This window comes from Trichomycterus rosablanca, chromosome 10 (genome assembly GCF_030014385.1).
Source record: "Trichomycterus rosablanca isolate fTriRos1 chromosome 10, fTriRos1.hap1, whole genome shotgun sequence".
NCBI classification, from domain to species: domain Eukaryota; kingdom Metazoa; phylum Chordata; class Actinopteri; order Siluriformes; family Trichomycteridae; genus Trichomycterus; species Trichomycterus rosablanca.
The window spans coordinates 36,269,273-36,294,231 of record NC_085997.1 but is presented as its reverse complement, the minus strand read 5'-3'; the positions used below and the strand labels follow the sequence as shown (position 1 = coordinate 36,294,231).

Sequence of the window (24,959 nt, the reverse complement as noted above, 5' to 3'; positions counted from 1 at the left end):
TCTACAATCGAATTCGTCTGCCCCAGTCGATGTAAACAGTTCTGAATAAACCGAAACAAAAAACATCTGATATGTTTAACTAAACGTACATTTCGGTTGTGCTTTATGTGTGAGTTTATCGTGCACGCTGATCTTCTCACCTCTGATTTCCTCCACAGTCTAAGAAGATCTATGAGAAGGTTGGTGAGGCCACTGAAACCGCCCTGTGCTGCCTGGTGGAGAAGATGAACGTGTTCAAGTCCAGCGTTGGCAACCTCTCCTGCGTTGAGAGAGCTAACGCCTGCTGCAGTGTGAGTTCCCCGTTTACAATTTAGCTGCTAGCTTGTGTGATACTGTTTTAGCATCAACAGTCTCTGTACACAGATGAGCCAAAACATAAGAACACTCGTCTGAAACGCTGTCAAAACATCACTGACTCAAAACCAGTCAGCTCAACCTTCTTTAACTGCTCGATGTCCAGTTCAGACGCCTGCATGCTCATTGTAGTTACAGTGTTAGCATTGACTACGCAGCCCCGTACAGAAGGGTTTGATACACTGTGTGTTGTGACACATTCATTCATCACCAGGATTTAAATGATCTACCATTTGAACCACAGTAGCTCTTCTGTTGGTTTGTACCAGACGCCACAGTCTTCATGTTCCGACAACATTTTGGCGGTTTGGGGCTCGTCCCTCCTTGGATCACTGCCTGTGGGGACTCACCACGACTCTCGCTGTTTCCCTCCGGTTTTTATGCTACACGAGACCCTACCATAACCCTGACATTTACATTTTCTGCATTAAGCTGACACTTTTTATCTAAAGTGACTTACAGTAGTGTGACAGTATACTGTCTAAACAATTGAGGGTTAAGGGCCTTGCTCAAGGGCCCAACAGCGGCAAACTGGCAGTGAACCAGCGACTTTTCGATTACTAGTCCAGTACCTTAACCACTAGGCTACAACTGCCCTGCCAGTCCATCACAGGGCAGACACACACACACACACACACACATTCACCTATAGGGCAATTCAGTGTCTCCAATTAACCTGACTGCATGTTTTTGGACTGTGGGAGGAAGCCGGAGCTCCCGGAGGAAACCCACACAGACACGGGGAGAACATGCAAACTTCGCACAGAAAGGACCCGGACCGCTGTGCCTGGGGATCGAACCCAGGACATTCTTGCTGTGAGGCGACAGTGCTACCCACCGAGCCACAGTGCCACCCTAAAAAGGAACTAAATCAAATGAATTAAATTAAGTTAAAAATAAATAATAATAAAAAAGAACATCAGTCAGCTCACCATGCATTATATATATATTCAAGTGGTCTATAGCCTAGTGATTAAGGTACTGGACTAGTAATTAGAAAGTCGCTGGTTCAAGCACCACCACTGCCAGGTTGCTCCCTTTGGGCCCTTGAGCAAGGCCCTTAACCCTCAATTGCTCAGACGTTATACTAGCACACTACTGTAAGTCGCTTTGGATAAAAGCATCTGCTAAATGCCAAACATGTAAAACTACCAACTAGCCAGTAGTGTTAGTCTGGAGTAAGTAGAAGATTCATCCTTGTCAGGAACCAGAGAGACGAGCCCCATACCACTTAACGAGGGTCTAATTTTCTTAAACTTGAGAAAGTCCAAGCTGTCTTTAGTTCAGTACCGTAACCACTAAGCTACCACTGGCCACAATTGGTAAAGAATAATGGGTTTTTGATAGAAATTTTATATTTTGTGTAACTGAAGAGGTTTTTCTTGTGTAACAGGTTGTAAAGCAGCTGATGAAGAAGAACTTCACCCTTGAGTTCTCCCGTGACAGGAAGTCCATGTCTGTGTACTGCACCCCCACCAAGGGAGACAGTGGCCCCAAGATGTTCGTGAAGGTGAGTTCTCTCAAAGTTTCCATTCTTCCATTCCTCCAGTTTCATTCTTCTTGTTTGACTTAACTCTGCCTCGTCTCCACTTTGACCAATAGGGTGCCCCAGAAGGTGTGATCGACAGGTGCGCCTATGTGCGTGTTGGTGCCACCCGTGTGCCCCTGACTGGCCCCATTAAGGAGAAGATCATGACCATCATTAAGGAGTGGGGTACCGGCCGTGACACCCTGCGTTGCCTGGCTCTGGCCACCCGTGACACCCCACTGAAGGTCGAGGAGATGAAGCTTGATGACGCCACCAGATTTGTTGAATATGAAGTACGTGTCCCAAATCACAAACCATTTTTATTATATTGGACATCAGCATCACAAAACAACATCAGTCCACTGCGGATGTGTCCCAAGCCACCGCATATCACTTAAATGTGGACATGTCTCATTCCACAAACAGGATTTCCTAAATAGTGCACATAAACCCAAACAAAATGCCACGGCATCTGTCAATGTGCACCAATCCCAACACCCTATTTACTATGTAGGCATGAGTCGTGACCCTTGTGAGCATGTGGGGTTGTGAGCCAAAAATGGGTCGCAGAGAAAAATAATAATAATTAAATAAACTAATTTTAACATGCACATGCTCACAAAATGAACTTGTACACAAACGCCCCCTTGTGGAGGCTTTATGTTACATCTTGTAAGCCACAGTGGGACCAGATTGGCACCATTTTTATTAATTAAGTTTATTTTATCTTGTGTTTCATTTTGATGCATCGTTTGTGTTGTCTGTGTCACGGTAAAAATCATGGACAGAATGTGGGTCGCTTAAAAAACTTTGGGCTAGATAATCTTCACAAGAACGCAACACTGACCAAACATCGTTATCAGACACATCTGTTGTAAATTTGTATGATTCTCATCTTCTCCCAGACTGACATGACCTTCGTTGGCTGCGTTGGTATGCTGGATCCCCCCCGTAAAGAAGTCGCTGGCTCCATCCAGCTCTGCAGAGACGCTGGCATCCGTGTCATCATGATCACCGGTACATGATTCCTAATATTTATCATTCTGTCCAGATATAAAATAAATGTTGCAGGTTAAGATAAGAAAAACGGTACCCGATGAAGGGCTGGTGTGCATCGGAGCCCGGTGAAACTACAGAGCCAAAAACGGGACGACAGCACGATTATAATTAGGGCTCTACTAAATTCACAGGAAAATGTCCTTAAATTTACAGAAAAGAGCCACATTTTACTGTAGTCATTAAATTACACTCATTAACTGAATGATAGAATAAATAGAGTCTACAATACACAACACAGCTACCTGAATAGATGAATGTAAACCTAGAACATCCAGCGATGGTGCGACGCTTCATGTTCTGTCTCAAAGACGAAAATGACCCGGGTCGTGTTTTCAGCTGCTTTACACTTTGACATCTTGGACATTTTGACTAAGCGATTGCTGACTGAATTGCCGTAGGATTGCTAGGATGCCTCATAGTGCAATTTAACCAGTAAACATGAGGCAAAAACGTTAAATCACTAAACACAACCTTAAAGTTTAAATTTCACAGCAAATTGAGTATTACACAGGAAAAGGCTCGTTTTTATGGTCCGTGACGTCATTTTCACAGCTGTAAATTAGGTAAGGACTTAGTTATGACATCATAACTTGAGAGACCAGATGCTGTTGTGTTTTGGACACAGTGTATGCACCTGCATTATGCTTTATCAGGGGTTACTACAGTATAAGGCCAAAGGTATGTGGACACCCATTCGAATGATTGAGTTCTAAGCATCATGACTGTGTCCTTGTTCACAAATAGGGTTCCATAAAGACAAATGTAATACATTTGGTGGGTAGGAACTCCAGCGTCCTGCACAGAGCCCTGATTTTCACACAATACAATTGCTCTTTTAACTAAATAGGCCTAAATTCCCATACACTCCAAAATCTTGTAGAATGCTCTTCCAGAACAGTGAAGGCTGATAAGTGGGGTCGTCTCCAACCAGCTCTTGGTCAAGTGTACATAGTAGCATAGATGATAAAACGCTGAGAATATCTGAGCACCATCTCTGACAAGGAGTGTTTTGGTCAGTCAGGGTGTTGGTCAGGTTCTAAATAAAAACCCTACCAGCAGGGATAATGCTTTTATCTGTGAAGAATCACAAGCCCTACTCACAAACCTCAATCCCACCTTCTCTCAGGTGACAACAAGGGTACCGCTGTGGCTATCTGCCGTCGTATCGGCATCTTCAGTGAGGATGAGGACGTGACTGGTAGAGCTTACACCGGCCGCGAGTTTGATGACCTGCCCCGCACTGAACAGAGTGAAGCCGTCACCCGTGCCTGCTGCTTCGCCCGTGTCGAGCCTTCCCACAAATCTAAGATTGTTGAGTTCCTGCAGGGCTATGATGAGATTACTGCCATGGTAAGTAGCCCACACTCGCCTGAACATGTTGCCCTGTTTTTTTCTGAATTTGGTTGTTACCAATTTTTTACCCACTATGCTGGGTGATGCTAAGATGAAAGTGCTGACACGTGCTTCCTCTGAGGCATGTAAAACCAGCCACCACCTCTTTTCCCCTGCTGTGGATTCATCTTATTCATTCCCTGTCTTTTCTTTTTTGGCCAAGTTCTTTGTATGACTTTTGTTCTTCTGCTCCTTCTCCTCCCCAGACCGGTGATGGTGTGAACGATGCCCCCGCTTTGAAGAAAGCGGAGATTGGTATTGCCATGGGCTCTGGCACTGCCGTTGCCAAGTCAGCCTCTGAGATGGTCCTGGCCGACGACAACTTCTCCTCCATTGTGGCCGCTGTTGAGGAAGGCAGAGCAATCTACAACAACATGAAGCAGTTCATCCGCTACCTGATCTCCTCCAACGTTGGAGAGGTCGTCTGGTGAGAATTACACACATTTTATTTTATTTAGTAGATGGAACACATTAAAAAGTTCACATTGCTAACGTTACGTTCTTCCTCTCGCGTGTTCCCGGCAGTATTTTCCTGACCGCTGCTCTCGGCCTCCCCGAGGCTCTGATCCCAGTGCAGCTGCTGTGGGTGAACCTGGTCACTGATGGTCTGCCCGCCACCGCCTTGGGTTTCAACCCCCCTGATCTTGACATCATGGGCAAGGCACCCCGTTCCCCCAAGGAGCCCCTTATCTCTGGCTGGCTGTTCTTCAGATACCTGGCCATTGGTGGTAAGTGAGAGTGGGACTACAGGAATATTTTGATAAATCTGTACCTTTTATAATCAATATTGTAAGCAAATACTTTCAATAAAAGCAACATCTGTTTGCCAAAGATCAGGCCAAATAGACAATACGGCCAAAAGTATATGGACACCTGACTATGAAATTGTTGGACATTCCAGTTCAAAACCATTTCCATTTTGGAGCATTTGTGAGATTAGGTTTCATTGTTGGACAAGAAGGCCTGGTTTACAATCTAAGTTCCAATTCATGTTCAAAGGTGTTGTGTGGGGTTGAGGTTATTGCTGACTGACCAGTTTGAAAGATGTCATACCCCCGTTAGCAACTGGTGTAAATTTAAGTAATCAAAGTTGGTGTCCACATATCAGTTTCCCTTCTGCTAAATTTCTAATATAAAGCACGCTGTGAATGAAATTTAACCCAACAACTAACTGTTCGAAAACTTAGCTATTCTTCCTTTCCATTTCTGATAGGATACGTCGGTGCTGCCACCGTTGGCGCTGCCGCTCACTGGTTCCTGTACGATGACGAGGGTCCAAAAGTTACCTACTACCAGCTGGTGAGCCTTTATCTCCTTTCCAGTGTGTGATCATTTTCCTAAATTAAACCATAATTAATAATTAAACCGATCTTGCTTTGTCGTCCAGTCCCACTTCATGCAGTGCCACGATGAAAACGAAGACTTCGCTGGCATCGAATGCGAGGTGTTTGAGGCTGCTCCTCCCATGACCATGGCCCTGTCTGTGCTGGTCACCATCGAGATGTGCAACGCCCTCAACAGGTTAAAGCTCGTCCTCATCTCAAAACAGACAGTTTAATACAGGTTCTGTGGTAATATCAGACCCTAAACCCCTAAGAGTCATGGGTTTAAATCCAGAGATTATTTTAGACCCCCAGTGGATCTCTGTTAGTTGTTTCAACATTATACAACATTTGTTTGTTTGGTGCTTTGGGTAGAACCAGGCAGAAGCACTTAATTTAGGAAAATGTTTGGTTCAGCTAGTTAATGTTGTATTGGCGTTAAGGAAATGTAGACGAGTTTCCAAAAAATGATGGCCCAATTAATACACTGGAATTTGTTTGCAGGACTTAATGACACTGTTGGCTTTATTGGGATTGATCTTTAAGAATTATAGGCCCATAAGGTTTCATTAGGATTGTTTTTATGAATGTATGGCCCATAAGGTTTAATTTGGATTGTTTTTTTTATAAATGTATGGCCCATAAGGTTTCATTGAAATTGTTTTTTTATGAATTTATGGCCCTTAAGGTTTAATTGGGATTGGTTTGATGAACTTTTGGCCTATACGGTTTCATTGGGATTGGTTTTATGAATGTATGGCCCATAAGGTTTTATTGAGATTGTTTTTTTTATGAATGTATGGCCCATAAGGTTTTATTGGGATTGGTTTGATGAACTTTTGGCCTATACGGTTTCATTGGGATTGGTATTTTTTATGAATGTATGGCCAATAAGGTTTCATTGGGATTGGTTTTATGAATTTATGGCCCATAAGGTTTCATTGGGATTGGTTTTATGAATTTATGGCCTATATGGTGTAATTGGGATTGGTTTTATGAACTTATGGCCCAAATGTATATATGTAATAGGTCTGCTGGAAAATATTGCGTAACTGGTTGTGATTGGTGTCACTTTTGTTTTTTTCTAATTGATGTATTTTCTTTGTCTGTGTTTCTTCAGCTTGTCTGAGAACCAGTCTCTGGTGCGTATGCCACCATGGAGCAACATCTGGCTGTTGTCCGCCATGACCCTCTCCATGTCCCTGCACTTCATGATCATCTACGTGGACCCCCTGCCCGTAAGACTCTTTTATAAGTCTATTCTATCTTGTTCATTGATCACCATTTCCCATCACACTGTCACCTGAAGCGATGAGGTGCTAATACATATTTATCTCCTTTCATTCTGTCGTACTACAGATGGTCTTTAAGCTGACCCACTTGAACTTTGATCAGTGGATGGTGGTGTTGAAGCTTTCCTTCCCTGTCATCCTTATTGATGAGGTGTTGAAGTTCGTTGCCCGCAACTACCTGGAGAGTAAGAACAATAAAAACAACCTGATTTATTAATCAAATGTTACTAAAATACCTTATTTTATTATTGTAACTACTTTGTATTAATTCATTTAATGTTGAACTGGTGAAGATGTTTATTAATGAGATTGTTGTATTGATAACTAATATCTAATACCTATTAACTAAATCAATTAATTAATCAATCTACAGTTGAGGGTTAAGCTTTACATACACGTATCACTGCCATCATGCAATTTTATGATTTTTTGCAATGGTTATTTTTCTGTGACTAAATGATTTACAGGGTTATATTGAGGTCACTGGCCAAAAAGGTTGAGAAGCCCGGCTTAGAGCTTAGAGGACCTGATTGTTGGTGGTTTGTTAATCATATCTGACCATACTAGCAAGTTTCCTTCTAGTATGAGGTGACAGTTTGGGCTTTCTTTAAACCTTTGTCAAAGAGACCACAGATCTGTGTACTTTGTAATTATGGGCAGTTGTTTGTACAGTCTTGAGATCTGAAGTTGCTTAGAAAGAGCTCTAATAGATGTTCCTGATTATTAAAATTCAGGATTATCTTGCTGAGATCTGTTTAGAGCTTCCAAGCTTTTCTTCTAAAGAAAATAACTTATTAAAAGTTGGTGCTATATTTATTCAGTCACAGAAAAAAACAATTCAGAAAACATCAAAATTACAAATGTATGTAAGCTGTATCTATCTCTATTAATCTATTCCTCTAATGACTACATATATCCCATCAATCCTTCTTTAACTTTCTCACCATTCACCTTCCATGCATCCTTCACTAACTTCTTATGTTTAATTCCAGCCTAAATCAGTTCCTCCCTCAGTTACCAAGTAACAAAAACAAGGTATCTGAACCCCTCCGTGTGCTCTGGTCGTACCTGTGTGCTTGTATGTGTCTGTATTTTTGTGTATCTGTGAGAGAGAATGTGATGACTGGATGCAAACTGAAGCATAAACATGCTTTATTTTGTCTGGTCTCTGCTGCAGTTCGGCCTCTTTCTGAATGGAAAAGACTCCAAACACAAAGCTCATGTTTATTGTAGATTAGTAATGCGAGTTGCAGTTTTATATCCTTGTGCTGTTGATAATGGATTTGGGTCAGGGTACGAGTATTGTTGGTAGTTGTAGTTGTAGTTGGTAGACCGTCTATGACAGTCGTACAGTCCAGTAATTTTGGCACAGCATTTAAGAATAACATTTATTTATTAATAGATTGTATATTGGTTTCCCAGTGTATCATGACATGCTATTTTGCCTTTAAATATTCCCTACTATCCATCCAAAAGAAACCCAAAACAATTTTTTCGCATTTGGCTAATAGTTGTGGAACCAGATTCCAAGTGGTACAAGCTTTTGAGGTTTACCTTATCATTGGTCAATCAAGCATTATAGCTGAAATGTATCTTTATTTATTCCTATTAGAAAGATAATGAACATTACTATTAGGTGCCAGAAACTAATATACAAAATAATTTATTCATATTCTACCTTAAATATTTGGTTATTATGGGCATAATATCTAAAGAAAATTAGTGTTAATAATTAAAAATGGCTCATTGGTTTTTAAAGAGATTTAATGTAAGCTCATGTGTACAAAAAGGAAAAGTTAATGCCCCCTTCAAGCAAATGCAGCTTAATGCTATGTGGAAAATATGAAAATTAAAAATTGAACATAAAGAATTATAAAAAAAATTAAACCTGCTTGCTTGCCTATCCTACAATATATGCGATTTTGTTTACACAAATAAAAAAACCCACTACTGTCTAATTGGATACTTTCTTCACTTTAGGAAGGTGTTAAATATTGTCTGTGGAGTGAAAGAAGCGAGCGAAGGGGACGACTTGACATAAGTTGAGAGATCACATCGAGGCAGAGTCAAGCCCTTATGAGTCCATCCACCGACGGGAGAAAGGACGAAACAGGAAAATCTCTTTTAAAAAAATCTATAAAAACTGACGGAAAATCTATTAAAAATGTTTATGGGAAGTAATAAAATTAATATATAGGTAAAATTAGTGTTCGAATGCTGAGTCATTTTATTCTTAAAGCTATTAATAAAAGTTACATTTTTTGTTAAACTTGTACACTGTCCTCTCTTGTCTTTTTCTTACACATATACTTCATATCTTCAATATTCCAGCAAACACACAACCTCCAGGCAACATCACATGACATTCACTTATTTACATTGCAAATGTGTAACATTCAGGTTGGTCCCAGTATAACATTGTGTCTTCATATCATCAGTCAAGAAAATTTCAGTTTTGAAACCTGTGAGTTGCTGTCAACATACATAAACAACCAACCTTTCTGATCATTCACCTTTGTGTCCACCTGTCTGGTACACATATGTATATGTATATAGTTTTAGTAAAGAGCATTACGTGGCTTAAAAATCGGGTGACTCAGCAGTAAAACATGGCGGCCCACTGAGAACTGGGGTTTGGATTTCAGCGGTGCTGTCATCCAGATCGGCATCCACACAGATTTGACAGATATGACTGGCTATGTCAAGGGATGAGTGAGTGAACAGCCTAGGAATTGGGAGGTTCACTTGTCAGTCTGTTTTCAGTGCTGGTCCCAAGCCCAGATAAAATAAGGAGGGTTGCATCAGGAAAGGCTTCGAGCATAAAGACAGCAAATTAAGTATGCGGATCAGATTTATCCATTGTGGCAATGCCTAAATACAGGATCAGCCATAAAATTCAATGCTATTAGATAGCAAGACCTCTGTTTAGAAGTTAATTGTATTAATTTGACTGACAAATGTTAGAATATTGCAGGTGACAAAATTAATACGGAATATAAAGTTTGTTCTAAGAAATAAGATTGAAATGTTTTTACAAAGTGCTTTGTTTCAACTTTTTAATGACATTAATACAACAGTGCAAAGTTAGTGTTTGTGATAACATTGAGATTATGTAGTCGTGTTTACTATAACGTTCATTTAAAAGAACGCCATTATTTGTCATGTATACATATACGGGTGCACAGTGCAACAAAATTCTTTTTTCGCATATCCCAGCTCGTTTGGAAGCTAGGCTAACCATTGTACAAGAGGGTTAAAGGCCTTGCTCAAGGGCCCAACAGTGGCTGCATGGCAGAGCTAAGATTCGAACCCTCAACCTTACGATTGATAGCTCAAATCTCTACCTACTAGGCTCCCACTGTCATTCAGCATCAGCTGAAACTTTTAGAAATAACTACTTTCCTATATGGCTGTGATTCACTGGTGATTTTAAAATGTTTATGAAGGTCTGTTATAATCTGCCATTAAAATAATTATAAATAAACTATATAATATAAAACAATAAACAGTGCAAGGGTATTTCATCCACTAGGGGCGGTAAGGCACCACGCCACAGGTTTCAACCAAACAATTTAAAATTACAAGCTTGTTTGTAAATTAATATTATATTTCATTAATTATATTATGGTTAAATAATAAAGTGAAATAAAGTCAGGCGGCCCTGTAACCAATTGGGTGATGTTGCTAGGCAGAACTGACATATGGCCGCGGTCCATTCGGAGGTGATCTTCCCTACGCCCTAACCCCTCTGTAGTGTACATACTCTGAAGTGAGGACTTAATAACTCGTTTTCAAAAATGAATAATTAAATATGTAACTTTCAGTGTTACTAACACTTTTTCTGTTGTATCGACCCTATAAAATGTCTGTACTGTGAAAGCTTCCAAGTGCCCTCAGTAGGGATGATACCTTCAGATTGGACAGCAGCCCTCGCTTCGAGATAGTTGTGTGAACGTCAATGGTGCTATAAACAAACGTGTCTTCAGACTAATAACCTTATTTAACATAACACAGTTAAAAAGCATTTATTTAGACAACGGACACTTGTAGAAAATGACATGTTAGATCTGATTTCAGAACTTTTTCCCAGGTTTGGACTGAGGTCAACGTGAGAGAACATGTGGAAGTGCTTACAGTGACATGTGTGCACAGATAAAAGTGTGCATGTGTATAGAAATACTGTAGTATTGTACTAGACATCCTTTTGTTAATATATGGTAATTATTAAATGCATTCATTTTGAAACAGGAGGACGAAACATATTGTTGCTCAAACCCATCATTATAGAACTCCATTAGCGCCACCTGACGGTGAATCACACAAAGCCATCAAACAGGGGTGTCCAGATTTTATATCATCAAAATAATCAAGAACAGGATTTCATATTTCTAAAACATTCTGTTTAAGATGTACTGCACTTTCTTATTTATTTTAGGCTAAACATATTTAAGACCTTCAGACTGTAATTATAACATTACTCTATTAATTGATTGATTGGTAACTTTATTGGTCCCTGAAGGGAAATTGCAACAATTAAGTAATTAGAAAAAGGAAGGAACAATTAACACTGTATTTGTTTATGTTGTTTTGTTAAAACAGCAAAAGCAACTTAAGGAACTACATCTCTTTAATAGATATTTTAGTAGTTTTGGTTCCTTTGCTTTTTCCTTTAATTGACTTTGTGAAATAAAGCAAGTGTGAGGTCATGTGATATCACAAATAACATCACGTCTGTAATTGTATAAGCTGTGCTCAGTGGTGATGTTATTAAATTATATGCTGGTGCAAAAGGGAATGTCCACATCCGACATTTGTCTTGTGTAGTCCTCATCAAACATTTCGGATTGAGCCAGGGTGAAATGGTTAATCCAGTCACCAACCTCACCTAGAAAAACACATTAAGAGGATACTAGTGAGATCTTCAACATTTTTGTACACATGTAGATGTTGAAAAGTGCTTCAAATCAACACAAAAATGGATTGGATGGATGGATTTCAGTCATTACAGGGTTCTGTGGAGGTCAAGTTCTTAAAAACCAAACTCACAAGAGCCCAATAGTGGTGTTTTATGCCACTTAAGGTGTGTGGTAATATTAGGCTTGTATATGGCTGATTAGACTTGAAAGCCAAAATCCATCTATGTAAGATTGAAAATGCAGTTTGGAACTTGGTATTCAATGTTATGTCTTAGATTACTTTTCTTCTACAACTGAGCTGTTGTTGCTTCTAGAGGTTTCCACTTTACAATAACAGCACTTACACTTTACCAGGGCAGAAATCTGACAGATTGAATCTACCCCATAGAAAGCCACTGCCCCTTAATGGCTTAAATAGTGTATTTGCAGGGTTGACTTGCCTGTAGTTAGGAATACAGAAATAACCAGGTTACATGTTATTAATATAGTTCATACAAACCTTTTCTCATGAAGGGAGAGATGGAACTGTCAAACATTGTATTTGGAATGAAGGTGTAGTTAACCATTGGATTGTCCTTCATCACTTCAAAAGATGTCAACTGCACAATCTTGTCAATTATGTCTTCAGGTAATGACAAGTCCAGGTAGTGCATGATCCTTAATATCTCTCGACGAGGGTTCTGGATTTGAGGGTGAAACACATGAATTAGAGTTTAAGCTGAATACAGGTTGGAGTCTGGACTTTAAATTGGAAACGTCAGCAGAGGAGCTTAAACGTTACTCAAAAATACTGGTACTTTTCCTCATCGCTTTTTATGATTACAACCACTGCCGACCGATCGAGGCGTCTGCATGGGAAGCAGCTGCACATGGATGGCAGGTTGTGGTTCGTGGGGGCGCGTGACAGCCACGGCCTTCCTCAATCATAATTATAATCTTATGATACAGGGAAGCTGTAGCTTAGTGGTTAAGGTACTGGGCTAGTAAGCAGAAGGTTGCTGGTTCAAACCCCTACTCATGCCAGGATGTCACTGTTGGGCCCTTGAGCAGGGCCCTTAACTCTTATTTGCTGTATAGTGTAAGCTGCTTTAGCTAAAAACGTCTGCTGAAAATGTAAATAATAATTACAGTTTTATTTGAAAAAATGAAATGTATTGAACTGATGTCTAAAACATGTTGTACCTCTTTTATGTCCTCAAAGAACAGGTAGAGGATGTTCCTGTTTTCTTTTTCCCTCCAGTATCCTTTCACATGGTCGTACCAGGAGCCCCATGGCACTGTGGGTAGGGAAGAAGAAACTTAACCCCTAAATAACTAATGTAGTAATCCCTGATGTTTCTGAATTTTACAGCATTTTCTAAATCTTACATTTTCCCCTCATGAACTTGTGGATGTATTGGTCCCAGGGACCTGGTTCAGGGTGAATCTGATTCATTAGATCAAAGTGGTAATAGCTGACCAGGTTGTCCTTCGCGCTTCGAGCCACATAAATCACCTAAAAAAGGTGAAAATTAAGAAAAACATTGTGTACTAGAGGAGCCTGAACATCCTGAGGTATTTTGATTAGATTAGATCTTGATTAGATCTGAACCTTGAAAAGATTAAAGTCTGAAATATTTGGTGTCTGAAGGGTGGATGGGAACAAAGGAACTTTGGAAAAGAACAAAGTTAGTTTTATTTAATAAGTCTATGCATATTGAAGCTTAAACTAAATGTAAAGAATCTCTTGTCTAAACACAAACACCAAACCAGCATCAGTGTTCATACTGACCTTGCATTTATTTTCCCAGAATCCTTTAGGCACTAGCTGTATGGGCAGGTGTGTTTTGATGACTCTAGGAGGTTTCATCGTTTTGAGTCGGTCCAGACCTGAAGGTGGGTTGGAAAAGGATTTCAGCCTGATCTGTGTGTAACATACTTTACACTATTTTACCAAAAGGATGTGGACACCCATTCTAAAAATTTATTTTCGGAGTTAAAGGCACAGTTATTGCTAAATAAATGGTTAAATAAATGTTATAATAAAAACACAGAAACACATTTGACTTCTTTTCTTTTTGTAGCGGTTTAGATTTTCTTTGCATGTAATACTCAGCTGTTTAATAAAAGAAGTAATATTTGATCTTGTTGCTCTACCTGAAGGAATTGGTGGAGGATATTGGCTCTCCAGGAATGGGATGCGTGCATCAGTAGGTGCTCGCTTACAAACCTCGGCATCTCCGTCATGCAGCAGCAGATCCACAATCTCCTGAGTCCAGGTAGTTCCTGTTTTGAAAAACAAAATTAATATGATTGATTATGATTAAGATATAACATTATAGCGAAAATATAAGCACTTGTTAATTAGTCATTTAAATAAATGTAGCCTGCGACACTAGGTCCCAGTTGTAAGGAGGTAGGTAGAGCACAAGGACCCTGGGGAAAGAGACAATCTGTTGGAGCAGGGGAGAAACACGCTTAGAACGCCGCAGCAATCTGGATTTTCCCGACTTTCTGTTAAGAGTGCACTAGAAACGTTGGGTGCAGTACTGGTGAGTGGCTGTTTTCTCCACTGAGTAGTATTAAAGAGCAAAGGTGAATTGTAAAGCAAATTACCGAGGTTGGTGACGGAGAAAGCTTTCCCTGGGCATCAACAGAGTCAAAGTAGCTGGTACAGAGGAGGGGACTGGACACAATAGTTGAGACTGGTGTAGCCACTGGTTTTTTTACTTTATTTTTTGTCCCTTTTATATTTTTTTGTTTTTTTCTTATTCTTATGGATCCCTATTTCTGTTGAACCCAATTTTTGTTATTATATGATAAGGGATTGTGCAATAGATATTGGTGCTTGAGACTTAATGAGTAATGTGCAATCTCCTTCTAAGATTAAGTGTAGAAATGTAAGAAGGTGCGTTGTGACTGCTTTAACTTTGGTGGTAGCAGGGTCTTGTGTAATATCTCCCGAGCAGTAAAATCTCTCATCATTATTTTCACTGCTGCATGTTATGCAATCTGTGTATTTGTTATGCAATCTGTTATGCAAAATGTGTCAAATAATCTGAATCTCAAATCACTAGTCCATACCATAGTTCCTACCACTAACCCTCGATGTCTAATCCTAACCCCAAACCTCTAACATAGTCATAACCTTCAAACTCTTCTGCAGGTTACACAGGCTTTTGATTAGTCTTTCTAAAACTAGGGGTGTGTGTCTCTGGTCCTGGACGTCTGGGGTCTAGGCGGTCTGGTGCTCACATGTGTTGTCAGATGTGCTGGCGCTGCATGTTGGCCACCGGCTGCGTCCGGCTTCTGGTTTCTGGGACCGGAGCTGCCCACCCCGAATATAGACAAAGGCGCAGAGCTTGGGGGTTCTTGGTCATAGAAACTTGTGGTGATCAGGGATGTTGGGTTGCTGTCGTTCTGCCTCTCTTATCTGATCACTTAGGTTTGGGTATGGGAGGTGGATGCTGATGTCCTGTGAAAGCCTTCATGACCTTGTTACCTGCTCGCTCTCCCTTTTAGTTATTCTGTAATAATTAGGGGTGCCGGAGTCTAAAGTTACTCTCTGTAAAACTGACATCTTACTCAATTCACATTTCAAATTTTAACTACATTTTCTGTTTTACCCCGAGGTGGTTCTGATAGAAACCTGTTTACCCACCCAAGGTTAAGGAATGAAGTTGAGACTGCTCTGCCAACAATGCTGCTCCTGCCAGATGTGAAGGCGGCCAGGCGTGTTTGCACCAAGTATGTCAAGAACTCACTACAGACTTTATCACAGACTGGACTGAATAATAACTCGTTATTTATTTTTGCTAGTTACAACTTTTAGTTAATTTAAATTTTGTGTGTGTATGATTTGTGTTAATCCTATTAATTCAAATGATTCTCCAGGCCACCCATCTTATTACCTACACTTGATGAGTGCAGTGCAGTACAGCGCTGTGTACAAAAAGCCACACCCTCTACCGCACTGCTTTCCCATCTCCGCAGGCGGCACCAACCAGCCAGCAGAGGTCGTAATCGCACTAGTCTGAGAGAGACCCCATACGGCTTAATCTCGCCCCATATCTGAACAACAGGCCAATCGTTGTTCATGTGGCTGCTCAGCCTCAGCCGGCAAGGCAGAGCCAAGATTCTATACGATGTATTCGAGATCTCAGCTCTGATGAACAGCGTGTGTTTTTACAGCTGCGCCACCTGAGCGGCATATTATAATAGCTTTTTAAATCTGCAAGTTACATAAACTGTTTTAACTATTTTAGTAAATATTTAGAAATAGATTGAATTATTGACAAGTATAAGAAATGTGACCAAGATCTTTTCACTTGCTGAAATAGTTTTATGTTATTTATTTATTTATTTTGGATGTGTTGGTGTATTTACCTGCTTTGGGGTAGGTAGCGATGAGTAAATCAGATGGATCTGGTTGGAAGGCTGAAATCAGGCTCCAGCTGTTGGCGATCCAGCTCCTGAGGGGGACGCCCTGCACCTCTATTAAAGGAAAACGATATATTGCACTGGCAGCCTTGCTTACAGCTTCTGAAAAACTCATGGGTTCCTCCTTCTCATCCATCTCGTATCTCTCAGAGTTTCCAAAATTAATCTGGCTTTTGATTCTTCTTCTTGGTTTCTTATTTGAGCTTGGTGATTATTTTAGGATTCACTTGCAGGTCCTTTTCTGTCATCAACCTCACAGTCCTCCAGTTCTTCACCAACGCCCCATTTTAGCACAATATAATTAGTTAGAGACCACACCCACCTGACCTATGGACCGTTCATCCTTCTGCCCTCTGGCAAATGCTACCACAGCATGCGATGCAAGACTGCCAGACTCAGCAAGAGCTTCTTTCCACAAGACACCAGACTACTCAACTCCCTGTAACAACACACACAACATACCAGCCTATCAGGCCATCAAACTACCTAACTTCATTAACAATACACTACATGCCAGCCTATCACAACTCCTAAACACACACACAGACTGTCTGAACATATTTATTTCTAGTTAATATCTTCATAATGCAGCTATTACTTAACTAAACGATGTCTAGTATGTCTTTCTGTTGTCTTACATCTATATGCTCTTGTTATATTTGCACACTGGAGCTTGAGAAACGCAATCTCGTTCAGCTGTCATACAACACTCTATAGTATATTTATTTTTTTTGTCTGAATGACAATAAAGTTTACTTTGACTTTAATTGCTCATTATTTTTAAGTGGTTTTCCATTAGTAGTTCATCAGCATATACAGACACGCCAGTGCAAGACAACTTTCACACACTACTGAAACAAAGTCCTGCCAGAAAAATCCTGGTCGAGTTTAAGTTTTTTTTATTTTCTGATACAGACCTGGCTGAACGTTGCTGGTTTAAGCCTCAAAAACACCAGTTTACCACTGCTGGGCTCCTGAACGAGGCTCAGTTTAATTGTGTTCACCTGCTTTGACCTCAAGCTGAGTACACATGATTAACAAAGTGCTGCTCACTTAGTGAAAACCCAGCAAGATTAAAAATTATATTTCTTCTTTCATGCTGTTATCAGTTAAATTCCTGTAAAACTTTACATATTAACGCTTTCTGTTTTGATTTGCATTTTACTGCATGTCCCAACTTTTTCAGAATTGGGGTTGTATTAAATTCAGCTGATCATTAATCAGCAGAGACTTTTTTTCCTTTTACCTTCTGTACAGAGATTCTTTTCATTTGGGTTCTTTGGGCTTTTAATCTGTTTTTATCTTGACTCACAGATGTGAAAATATTGCAGATGACAAAATAAATAGGAAATATTAAGAAATGAGACTGAAAATGTTAAAACAGCCTCTACAATTTAACTTTCTAATAACATTAATACAACTGTGCAGAGTTTGAGATTATGTAGTTTATTAAGCATCAGCTGAAACTTTGAGAAATAATTACTTTCTTATGTGGCTGTGATTCACTGGTGATTTTACAATGTTTTAAAAGTTCTGTCATAACCTGCTATTAAAATAATTAATAATTAAATAAATAAAAAATATAAAATAAAACAATAAACCGTGCAAGGGCATTTCGTCCACTAGGGACGGTAAATCTCCACACCATCACTTTCAAATATAAACTACAAGCTTGTTTGTAAATTAATATTATATTTTATCAATTATATTATGGTGAAATGTTTTAAGAATGTGTTTATATTAATGTTAATACAGAAATAAGTTAAGAAGTTAATTTAATTCAACTCCACTGGCTCCCTGTCAAAAAACGTATCCAATATAAAATTTTAGTGCTCGCTTTCAAGGCACTTCATGGTCTGGCTCCCTTGTATCTGGCTGATCTTTTACATCGCTATGTCCCTTCCCGCAGGCTAAGATCGTTTGATGCTGGTCTCCTTGTTATACCCAGGTTTAGGTTGACCACCATGGGTGGTAGATCATTTAGTGTTGCTGCCCCGACACTGTGGAACTCTCTTCCTCTCCCTCTTCGTCTCTCTTCCTCTCTCTCTGAGTTTAAATCTCTTCTTAAAACGTTTTTGTTTACTCAACACTTTCATTCTCGTGTTTTTATTTGATTGTTGTTCTTGACTGTAACTACTATGTGAAGCGTCCTTGGGTATTATGAAAGGCGCTATATAAGTTGAATGTATTATTATTATTATTATTATTAAGAAGTTAAATAAAGTCAGGCGGCCCAGAAATCACCCTGTAACCAGTTGGGTGGTGTTGGTGTGCACAGTGTAGCTGTTACTGGTACTAACACGCTCCCGCTCATCATCTGTAGCTGAATTATATGCTGGTACGAAAGGGAATGTCCACATCCGCCATTTGTCTTGTGTAGTTCTCATCGAACATTTCGGATTGAGCCGGGGTGAAATGATTAATCCAGTCTCCAACCTCACCTAGAAAAACACATTAAGAGGATACTAGTGAGATCTTCAACATTTTTTTTGTGCACACCTAAACATTATATAATCCACAGGCATTAACCCAGGTAAACACTATTGCTGCTCAGACCTTCGTTCTTCTGGAAAGACTTTTTATTTTAGATTTTGGACCATTGGTGCATTAGTAAAATGAACTACAGATGTTGAACCAGTTAATCACAGAAATGTTAGATTTCAGTCATTACAGGATTCTATGGAGGCCAAGTTTTTCAAAACCAAATTCACCAAACCATTTCCATATACATTTAGCCCAAACTATCAAAATGAACCAAACCCAGATTTGTCCATTAGACTTCCACAACTTGAGAGGCTAATAGTGGTGTATTTAATGCCACTCTAGGAGTTCCGCATGGTAATAATAGGCTTGTATGTGGCTGATTAGCCTTGAAAGCCTTGACTTCTACTGCCACTGTATTCTTGCCTGATTCACATAATTTTTGCCATATAGTGTATTTGCAGGGTTGACTTGCCTGTAGTTAAGAATACTGGAAGAACCAGATTACATGTTATTAATATAGTCCATACAGACCTTTTCTCACAGACCTTTCCCATTCTCAAGGGGGAGATGGAACTGTCTAACACTGTCTTTGGAATGAAGGTGTAGTTGGTCATCAGATTGTCCTTCATCACTTCAAAAGATGTCAGCTGCACAATCTTGTTAATTATGTCATCAGGTAGTGACAAGTCCAGGTAGCGCATGATCCATAATATCTCTTGACGAGGGTTCTGGAATCAGGTTCTGGATTCAAAAACATGAATTAAAGTTTAAGATGAATACAGGTTGGAATCTGTCCCAGATCTGGGTAGTTCTGTGAGACAATTACTGCCTTTCTCGATCATAATTATCATTATATAATACAGGGTGGTTGCTACTGTTGGGCCCTTGAGCATGGCCCTTAACCCTTAATTGACTGTATAGTGTAAGTTGCTTTGAATAAAAATGTCTGCTAAATGCTGAAAATGTTAATAATTATTACAGTTTAACTTGAAAAAATGAAATGTATTGAACTGATGTCTAAAACATGTTGTACTTCTTTTATGTCCTCAAAGAACAGGTAGAGGATGTTCCTGTTTTCTTTTTCCCTCCAGTATCCTTTCACATGGTCGTACCAGGAGCCCCATGACACTGTGGGTAGGGAAGAAGAAACGTAACCCCTAAAGAACTAATGTAGTAATCCCTGATGTTTCTGAATTTTACAGCATTTTCTAAATCTTACATTTTCCCCTCATGAACTTGTGGATGTATTGGTCCCAGGGACCTGGTTCAGGCTGAGTCTGATTCATTCGATCAAAGTGGTAATAGCTGACCAGGTTGTCCTTCGCGTTCCGAGCCACATAAATCACCTAAAAAACCGTGATGAAGGTGAAAATGTCTTATGATTACAGGAGATAATTCTCTGGGTCTTGATTTCTGTTTAATATTAAACAAAGTTAAAGCTTACTGGACTGTTCTCGATTAGATTTAAACCTTCACCAGATTAAAGTCTGAAATATTTGGTGTCTGAAGTGTTGATGAAAACAAAGGAACTTTGGAAAAGAACAAAGTTAGTTTGATTAGATAAGTCTATGTATACTGGCTAAATGTAAAGAATCTCTTGTGCCTAAACATGAGTTCCATGTCATACTTATTTAACACGTCTTTATTTAATACTTCTATATTTAACACTTCTTTATTGAACACTTCTTTATTGAACACTTCTATATTGAACACTTCTATATTGAACACTTCTATATTTAACACTTCTTTATTGAACACTTGTTTATTTAACACTTCTATATTTAACACTTCTTTATTGAACACTTCTATATTTAACACTTCTATATTTAACACTTCTTTATTGAACACTTGTTTATTTAACACTTCTATATTTAACACTTCTTTATTGAACACTTCTATATTTAACACTTTTTTATTGAACACTTCTATATTTAACACTTCTTTATTGAACACTTCTATATTTAACACTTTTTTATTTAACACTTCTTTATTTAACACTTCTTTATTTAACACTTCTTTATTTAACACTTCTTTATTTAACACTTCTCTATGCTTATTTCCTAGCAATTATTAAAATGATTTATTCTCCATAACCATTATATGCAGATCTGAGACGGGGTAAATCAATCATATCATGTAAACTCTGGGTGCAGATGTGCCAGATCCTTCTAGATCCCAAACCGGCATTAGTGTTCATACTGACCTTGCATTTATTTTCCCAGTAGCCTTTAGGCACTAGCTGTATGGGCAGGTGTGTTTTGATGACTCTTGGAGGTTTCATTGTTTTGAGTACGTCCAGACCTGAAGGTCAGTGGGAAAAAGATTTCAGCCTGATCTGAGTGTAACATAACTTTTTTACAGACACTATGTTACCAAATAGTAATTCATTATAAAGCTAGGGCTACTAATTAATTTTCTAAGTTAAAGGCAAAGCCATTGCGAACAGGCAGTTTAATAAATTATATACTGTATGTGCTCAGGTAAAACACACTCGTGGTAAAACATGCTAGTGCACCAGAGCTGACTTTTTAAATTCATCAGTTCGAAACTCAGCTCTGCAATCTGGATAGGAATTCCTGTTTGATGGCACCTGCACAGAGTCGAGGAATAACGTGCTGATCAGGGTGTGTCTCTCCATACACAAAGTTGATCCGTATATGAACTCGCCTCATGTAGGTGAAAAGATGGAGTCGGTACTGCACACGTGTCGGAGGGGGTGTGTGTCAGTCTCACTCTCCTCAATCAGGGTGGGGATTGGCATCAGTAAAGAGAAAGCATAACTACACTTGAGCTATCGCAGCTATCTGGAAACTTCATCAGGATGCCAAGTTTACACTTCGACGATCTGAAGAAGCTTGGTCAGGAATGGTCTTTCTGGAAGGGTAGCAGCCAAGAAACCACATATACCAAAGGAGGACAAGTAGAAATGGCTAATATATGCTAAAGCTCAAAGAGAGTGGAATGAGGATCAGTGGAATAGAGTATTATTGTCGACATGGAGAGAGATGGAAGAATAAAGCAATAAGCCACGAGAGGCCGTGCATTACTGTGATTTTAGCACGGGGATGACGTTTTTGGCACGACGCGAAGCGGAGTGCCTAAAACTTCTTTCCCCATGCTAAAATCATAGCAGTAACGCACGGTCTCGAGTGGCTTATTGCTTTTATAAAACGGCGGTCAACATAAAATATGATAAATACAACAATGTTTAATTCATAAATGTATTTATTGTGTATAAACTTACAATAAAGCATTCTTCCACGACGCAAAATAGTTCGATTAACAGTGTTGCTAGGCAACATGAGGGTGAAAATAACATTAACTTTTTCTATTCAGTGGCGTATTAATATGGAATGATATGAGGTGGTCCTAGGTGTGCGTTTATCGGGGATTTTACAACGGCTTCGAACGCGGCTCAGCCAATCAGATTTTAGGACCGGAACTATCCGTTTTATAATAGGTGCTTTTGGCCCTTGGTGTAAGGTGGTGGAGGGTCTGTCCTAGTTTGGGGCTGCATTTGTGCCAGTGGTGTTGGCGACATTGTCTGAATTAATGTGATCATGAATGGTGAATAATACAGACAGGTTTTAATTCATCATATTGCTCTTTTTTTTATACATATTAATGATCCAAACCGCACTGTTGATAAAAGACAAAGTCCACTAGAGGATTTTAATTAGATAAATCATGTACAGCCTGCATCCAAATGGTTTCATAACAGTATGAAGCTTTGTAGTGAAGAACCAAAAAATTTACTTCTTTTCATTTTGTGAGTGGACAAACCAAGGTGTGAACAGGTCTAGATTTAGGGTTTTATAGCATGTAATACTCAGCTGTTTAATAAAAGAAGTAATATTTGATCTTGTTGCTCTACCTGAAGGAACTGGGGGAGGAAATTGGATCTCCAGGCACGGGATGCGTACAGCAGTAGGTGCTCGCTTACAAACCTCGGCATCTCCATCATGCAGCAGCAGATCCACAATCTCCTGAGTCCAGGTAGTTCCTGTTTTAAAAAAGAAAAATATAAGAACTTGTTAATAAATCATGTGAATAAAAAAACTCCATGCTGATTTCACTCCTGGTTTAAATCGTGTCCTCCAGATTATCCAGTTTTCTGTTCAGGTCTTCTGGCTTCTTAATGATTTGTTCATTGTTCCTCTATTTGTATCTACAAACCATTAAAAGCTTCTCCAGAAAACAGTTCTGAATGTGATTTATGTTACCCTTATTTCTTAAGGCGTCAGATAAGGTGCTGGCAGTAGAAACATTAAATAAACTGATTTACACCAATTTTAGTAAGTAACCTACTGCGCCAGAAGATCAGAAAGTCAGTACAAATACATCCACATTTGTGTTTGGTTAATTTGATTGATTTGTAAAGATGAAACCTCTGGATTTGTTGGTGATGTTTAAACATCCAGACGATATTTTTAGGCATAATAAACATCAACACTAAAACATTCATCTCTAACTAACCATTACCTTGAACTCTTAAAGCCTTCCCTTAACCCTAACACCCAAAAAATAATCTCCTAACCCAACTCCCAGCTGTAACCTTAACATCATCCTAAACCCAAACTCCTAAACAAATCCAAAACCCCAAACACCTAAGCCCTAGCCATACATCACATTAACCTCGAACACACCTCAAACTCTTAATCTTAATCTCTAAACTTAACCACAAACCACTAGTCCATACTATAGTTCCTGACCACTAACCCTAACCTAGCTAACTCTAATCTTTGATCTCTAATCCTAACCCTAAACCTGTAACACAGTCTTAACTTTTTAACCCTTCTGCAGGTTACTGTAAACTACATAAAAATGGACAGTGGTAGTCTAATGTTGAAATTTTATAACTATAAACTATTATTATATTGACAAGTATAAGAAATGTGCCCAACATCTTTTCACTAGTTTAAATGGTTTTATTTATTTATTTATTTTGGATGTGTTGGTGTATTTACCTGCTTTGGGGTAGGTAGCGATGAGTAAATCAGATGGATCTGGTTGGAAGGCTGAAATCAGGCTCCAGTTGTTGGCGATCCAGTTCATGAGGGGGACGCCCTGCACCTCTATTAAAGGAGAACGACACATTGCACTGGCAGCCTTGCTTACAGCTTCTGAATAACTCATGGGTTCCTCCTTCTTATCCATGTCGTATCTCTTAGGATTTGTAAAATAAATCTGGCTTCTGATTCTTCTCGTTGGTTCCTTATTTGAGCTTGGTATTTTTTAGGATTCAGTTGCAGGTGTTTCTTCTGTTTTAAACCTCACAGTTATTCAGTACTTCACCAACTTTTTAGCACAATATAATTAGTTATATTAGTTCCCCACCCACCTGACCTATTGACCGTTCAGCCGTCTGCCCTCTGGCAAATGCTACCACAGCATGCCATACAAGACTACCAGACTCAGCAAGAGCTTCTTTCCACAAGACACCAGACTACTCAACTCCCTGTAACAACACACAACATACCAGCCTATCAGGCCATTAAACTACCTAACTTCATTAACAATACACTACATGCCAGCCTATCACAACTCCTAAACACACACACAGACTGTCTGAACATATTTATTTCTAGTTAATATCTTCATAATGCAGCTATTACTTAACTAAATGATGTCTAGTATGTCTTTCTGTTGTCTTACATCTATATGCTCTTGTTATATTTGCACATTGGAGTTTGAGAAACGCAATCTCGTTCAGCTGTGTCATACAACACTCTATAGTATAGTCTGAATGACAATAAAGTTTACTTTGACTTTAATTGTTCATTATTTTCCAGTGGTTTTCCACTAGTAGCTCATCAGCATATACAGACACGCCAGTGCAATACAAATTTCACACACTACTGAAACAAAGTCCTGCCAGAAAAATCCTGGTCGAGTTTAAGTTTTTTTTATTTTCTGATACAGACCTGGCTGAACGTTGCTGGTTAAAGCCTCAAAAACCACAGTTTACCACTGCTGGGCTCCTGAACGAGGCTCAGTTTGATTATGTTCACCTACTTTGACCTCTAGCTGAGTACACATGATAAGCACTTAGTGAAAACCCAGCAAGATAAAAAATTATATTCCTTCTTTCATGCTGTTATCAGTTAAATTCCTGTGAAAGTTTACAAATCAACACTTTCTGTTTTTATTTGCATTTTACTGCATGTCCCAACTTTTTCAGAATTGGGGTTGT

General features: G+C 39.2%; 3 protein-coding genes across 7 annotated transcripts in view; 1 reads left to right on the top strand and 2 right to left on the bottom strand.

Annotated features, from left to right (window-relative positions):
- The window catches only part of atp2a1l (ATPase sarcoplasmic/endoplasmic reticulum Ca2+ transporting 1, like), a 20,430-nt gene extending 11,208 nt beyond the window's left edge, over nucleotides 1–9,222 (top strand). Inside the window, exons 12-23 of the mRNA XM_063003267.1 lie at nucleotides 159–290; nucleotides 1,748–1,864; nucleotides 1,957–2,175; nucleotides 2,788–2,899; nucleotides 4,068–4,291; nucleotides 4,540–4,760; nucleotides 4,859–5,061; nucleotides 5,547–5,632; nucleotides 5,721–5,854; nucleotides 6,776–6,893; nucleotides 7,015–7,132; nucleotides 8,928–9,222. Coding sequence (XP_062859337.1) covers nucleotides 159–290; nucleotides 1,748–1,864; nucleotides 1,957–2,175; nucleotides 2,788–2,899; nucleotides 4,068–4,291; nucleotides 4,540–4,760; nucleotides 4,859–5,061; nucleotides 5,547–5,632; nucleotides 5,721–5,854; nucleotides 6,776–6,893; nucleotides 7,015–7,132; nucleotides 8,928–8,938 — 1,695 coding nt within the window. The 3' untranslated portion in view covers nucleotides 8,939–9,222. The remainder of the gene's footprint in view (nucleotides 1–158; nucleotides 291–1,747; nucleotides 1,865–1,956; nucleotides 2,176–2,787; nucleotides 2,900–4,067; nucleotides 4,292–4,539; nucleotides 4,761–4,858; nucleotides 5,062–5,546; nucleotides 5,633–5,720; nucleotides 5,855–6,775; nucleotides 6,894–7,014; nucleotides 7,133–8,927) is intronic.
- A 2,334-nt stretch (nucleotides 9,223–11,556) lies between these two features.
- On the bottom strand, nucleotides 11,557–16,536 carry LOC134321491 (sulfotransferase 1B1-like). Its single transcript, XM_063003266.1, has 7 exons — nucleotides 16,229–16,536; nucleotides 14,006–14,128; nucleotides 13,635–13,738; nucleotides 13,232–13,358; nucleotides 13,046–13,140; nucleotides 12,363–12,543; nucleotides 11,557–11,832 (listed from the first exon to the last, which is right to left on the bottom strand). Exons 1-7 carry the CDS (start codon nucleotides 16,416–16,418, stop codon nucleotides 11,720–11,722), a joined length of 933 nt encoding a protein of 310 aa, XP_062859336.1. The 5' UTR covers nucleotides 16,419–16,536; the 3' UTR covers nucleotides 11,557–11,719.
- On the bottom strand, nucleotides 16,248–24,773 carry LOC134321490 (sulfotransferase 1B1-like). Of its 5 annotated transcripts, none has more exons than XR_010013866.1 (10): nucleotides 24,691–24,773; nucleotides 23,734–24,224; nucleotides 22,647–22,769; nucleotides 20,970–21,073; nucleotides 19,986–20,112; nucleotides 19,800–19,894; nucleotides 19,312–19,494; nucleotides 18,583–18,723; nucleotides 16,605–16,721; nucleotides 16,248–16,336 (listed from the first exon to the last, which is right to left on the bottom strand). XR_010013866.1 is itself a non-coding variant. In XM_063003264.1 (7 exons), the coding sequence occupies exons 1-7, from the start codon at nucleotides 23,921–23,923 to the stop codon at nucleotides 18,611–18,613; spliced, it is 930 nt and encodes a 309-aa protein (XP_062859334.1). In that variant the 5' UTR covers nucleotides 23,924–24,768. The 5 variants fall into 5 exon arrangements, 2 of the variants coding, with proteins under 2 accessions (XP_062859334.1, XP_062859333.1); XR_010013865.1 differs by having other exon boundaries at nucleotides 23,734–24,027; nucleotides 24,108–24,768; XR_010013864.1 differs by having other exon boundaries at nucleotides 23,734–24,768.
- Nucleotides 24,774–24,959: the final 186 nt, after the last annotated feature.

Bases quoted from the DNA above. Each gene is read 5' to 3' on its own strand.
- LOC134321491 (XM_063003266.1), bottom strand. From the start codon at position 16,418: ATGGATGAGAAGGAGGAACCCATGAGTTTTTCAGAAGCTGTAAGCAAG. The intron at 13,739-14,005 runs CTTCAGGTAGAG...TTTCCAACCCAC, and splicing joins CCAATATCCTCCACCAATTC to CTTCAGGTCTGGACCGACTC. The intron at 13,141-13,231 runs GTAAGATTTAGA...CCCTACCCACAG, and splicing joins CAAGTTCATGAGGGGAAAAT to TGCCATGGGGCTCCTGGTAC.
- LOC134321490 (XM_063003264.1), bottom strand. From the start codon at position 23,923: ATGGATAAGAAGGAGGAACCCATGAGTTATTCAGAAGCTGTAAGCAAG. The intron at 20,113-20,969 runs GTCAGTATGAAC...ACGGTTTTTTAG, and splicing joins ACTGGGAAAATAAATGCAAG to GTGATTTATGTGGCTCGGAA. The intron at 19,495-19,799 runs GTACAACATGTT...ACCTGATTCCAG, and splicing joins TCTTTGAGGACATAAAAGAA to AACCCTCGTCAAGAGATATT.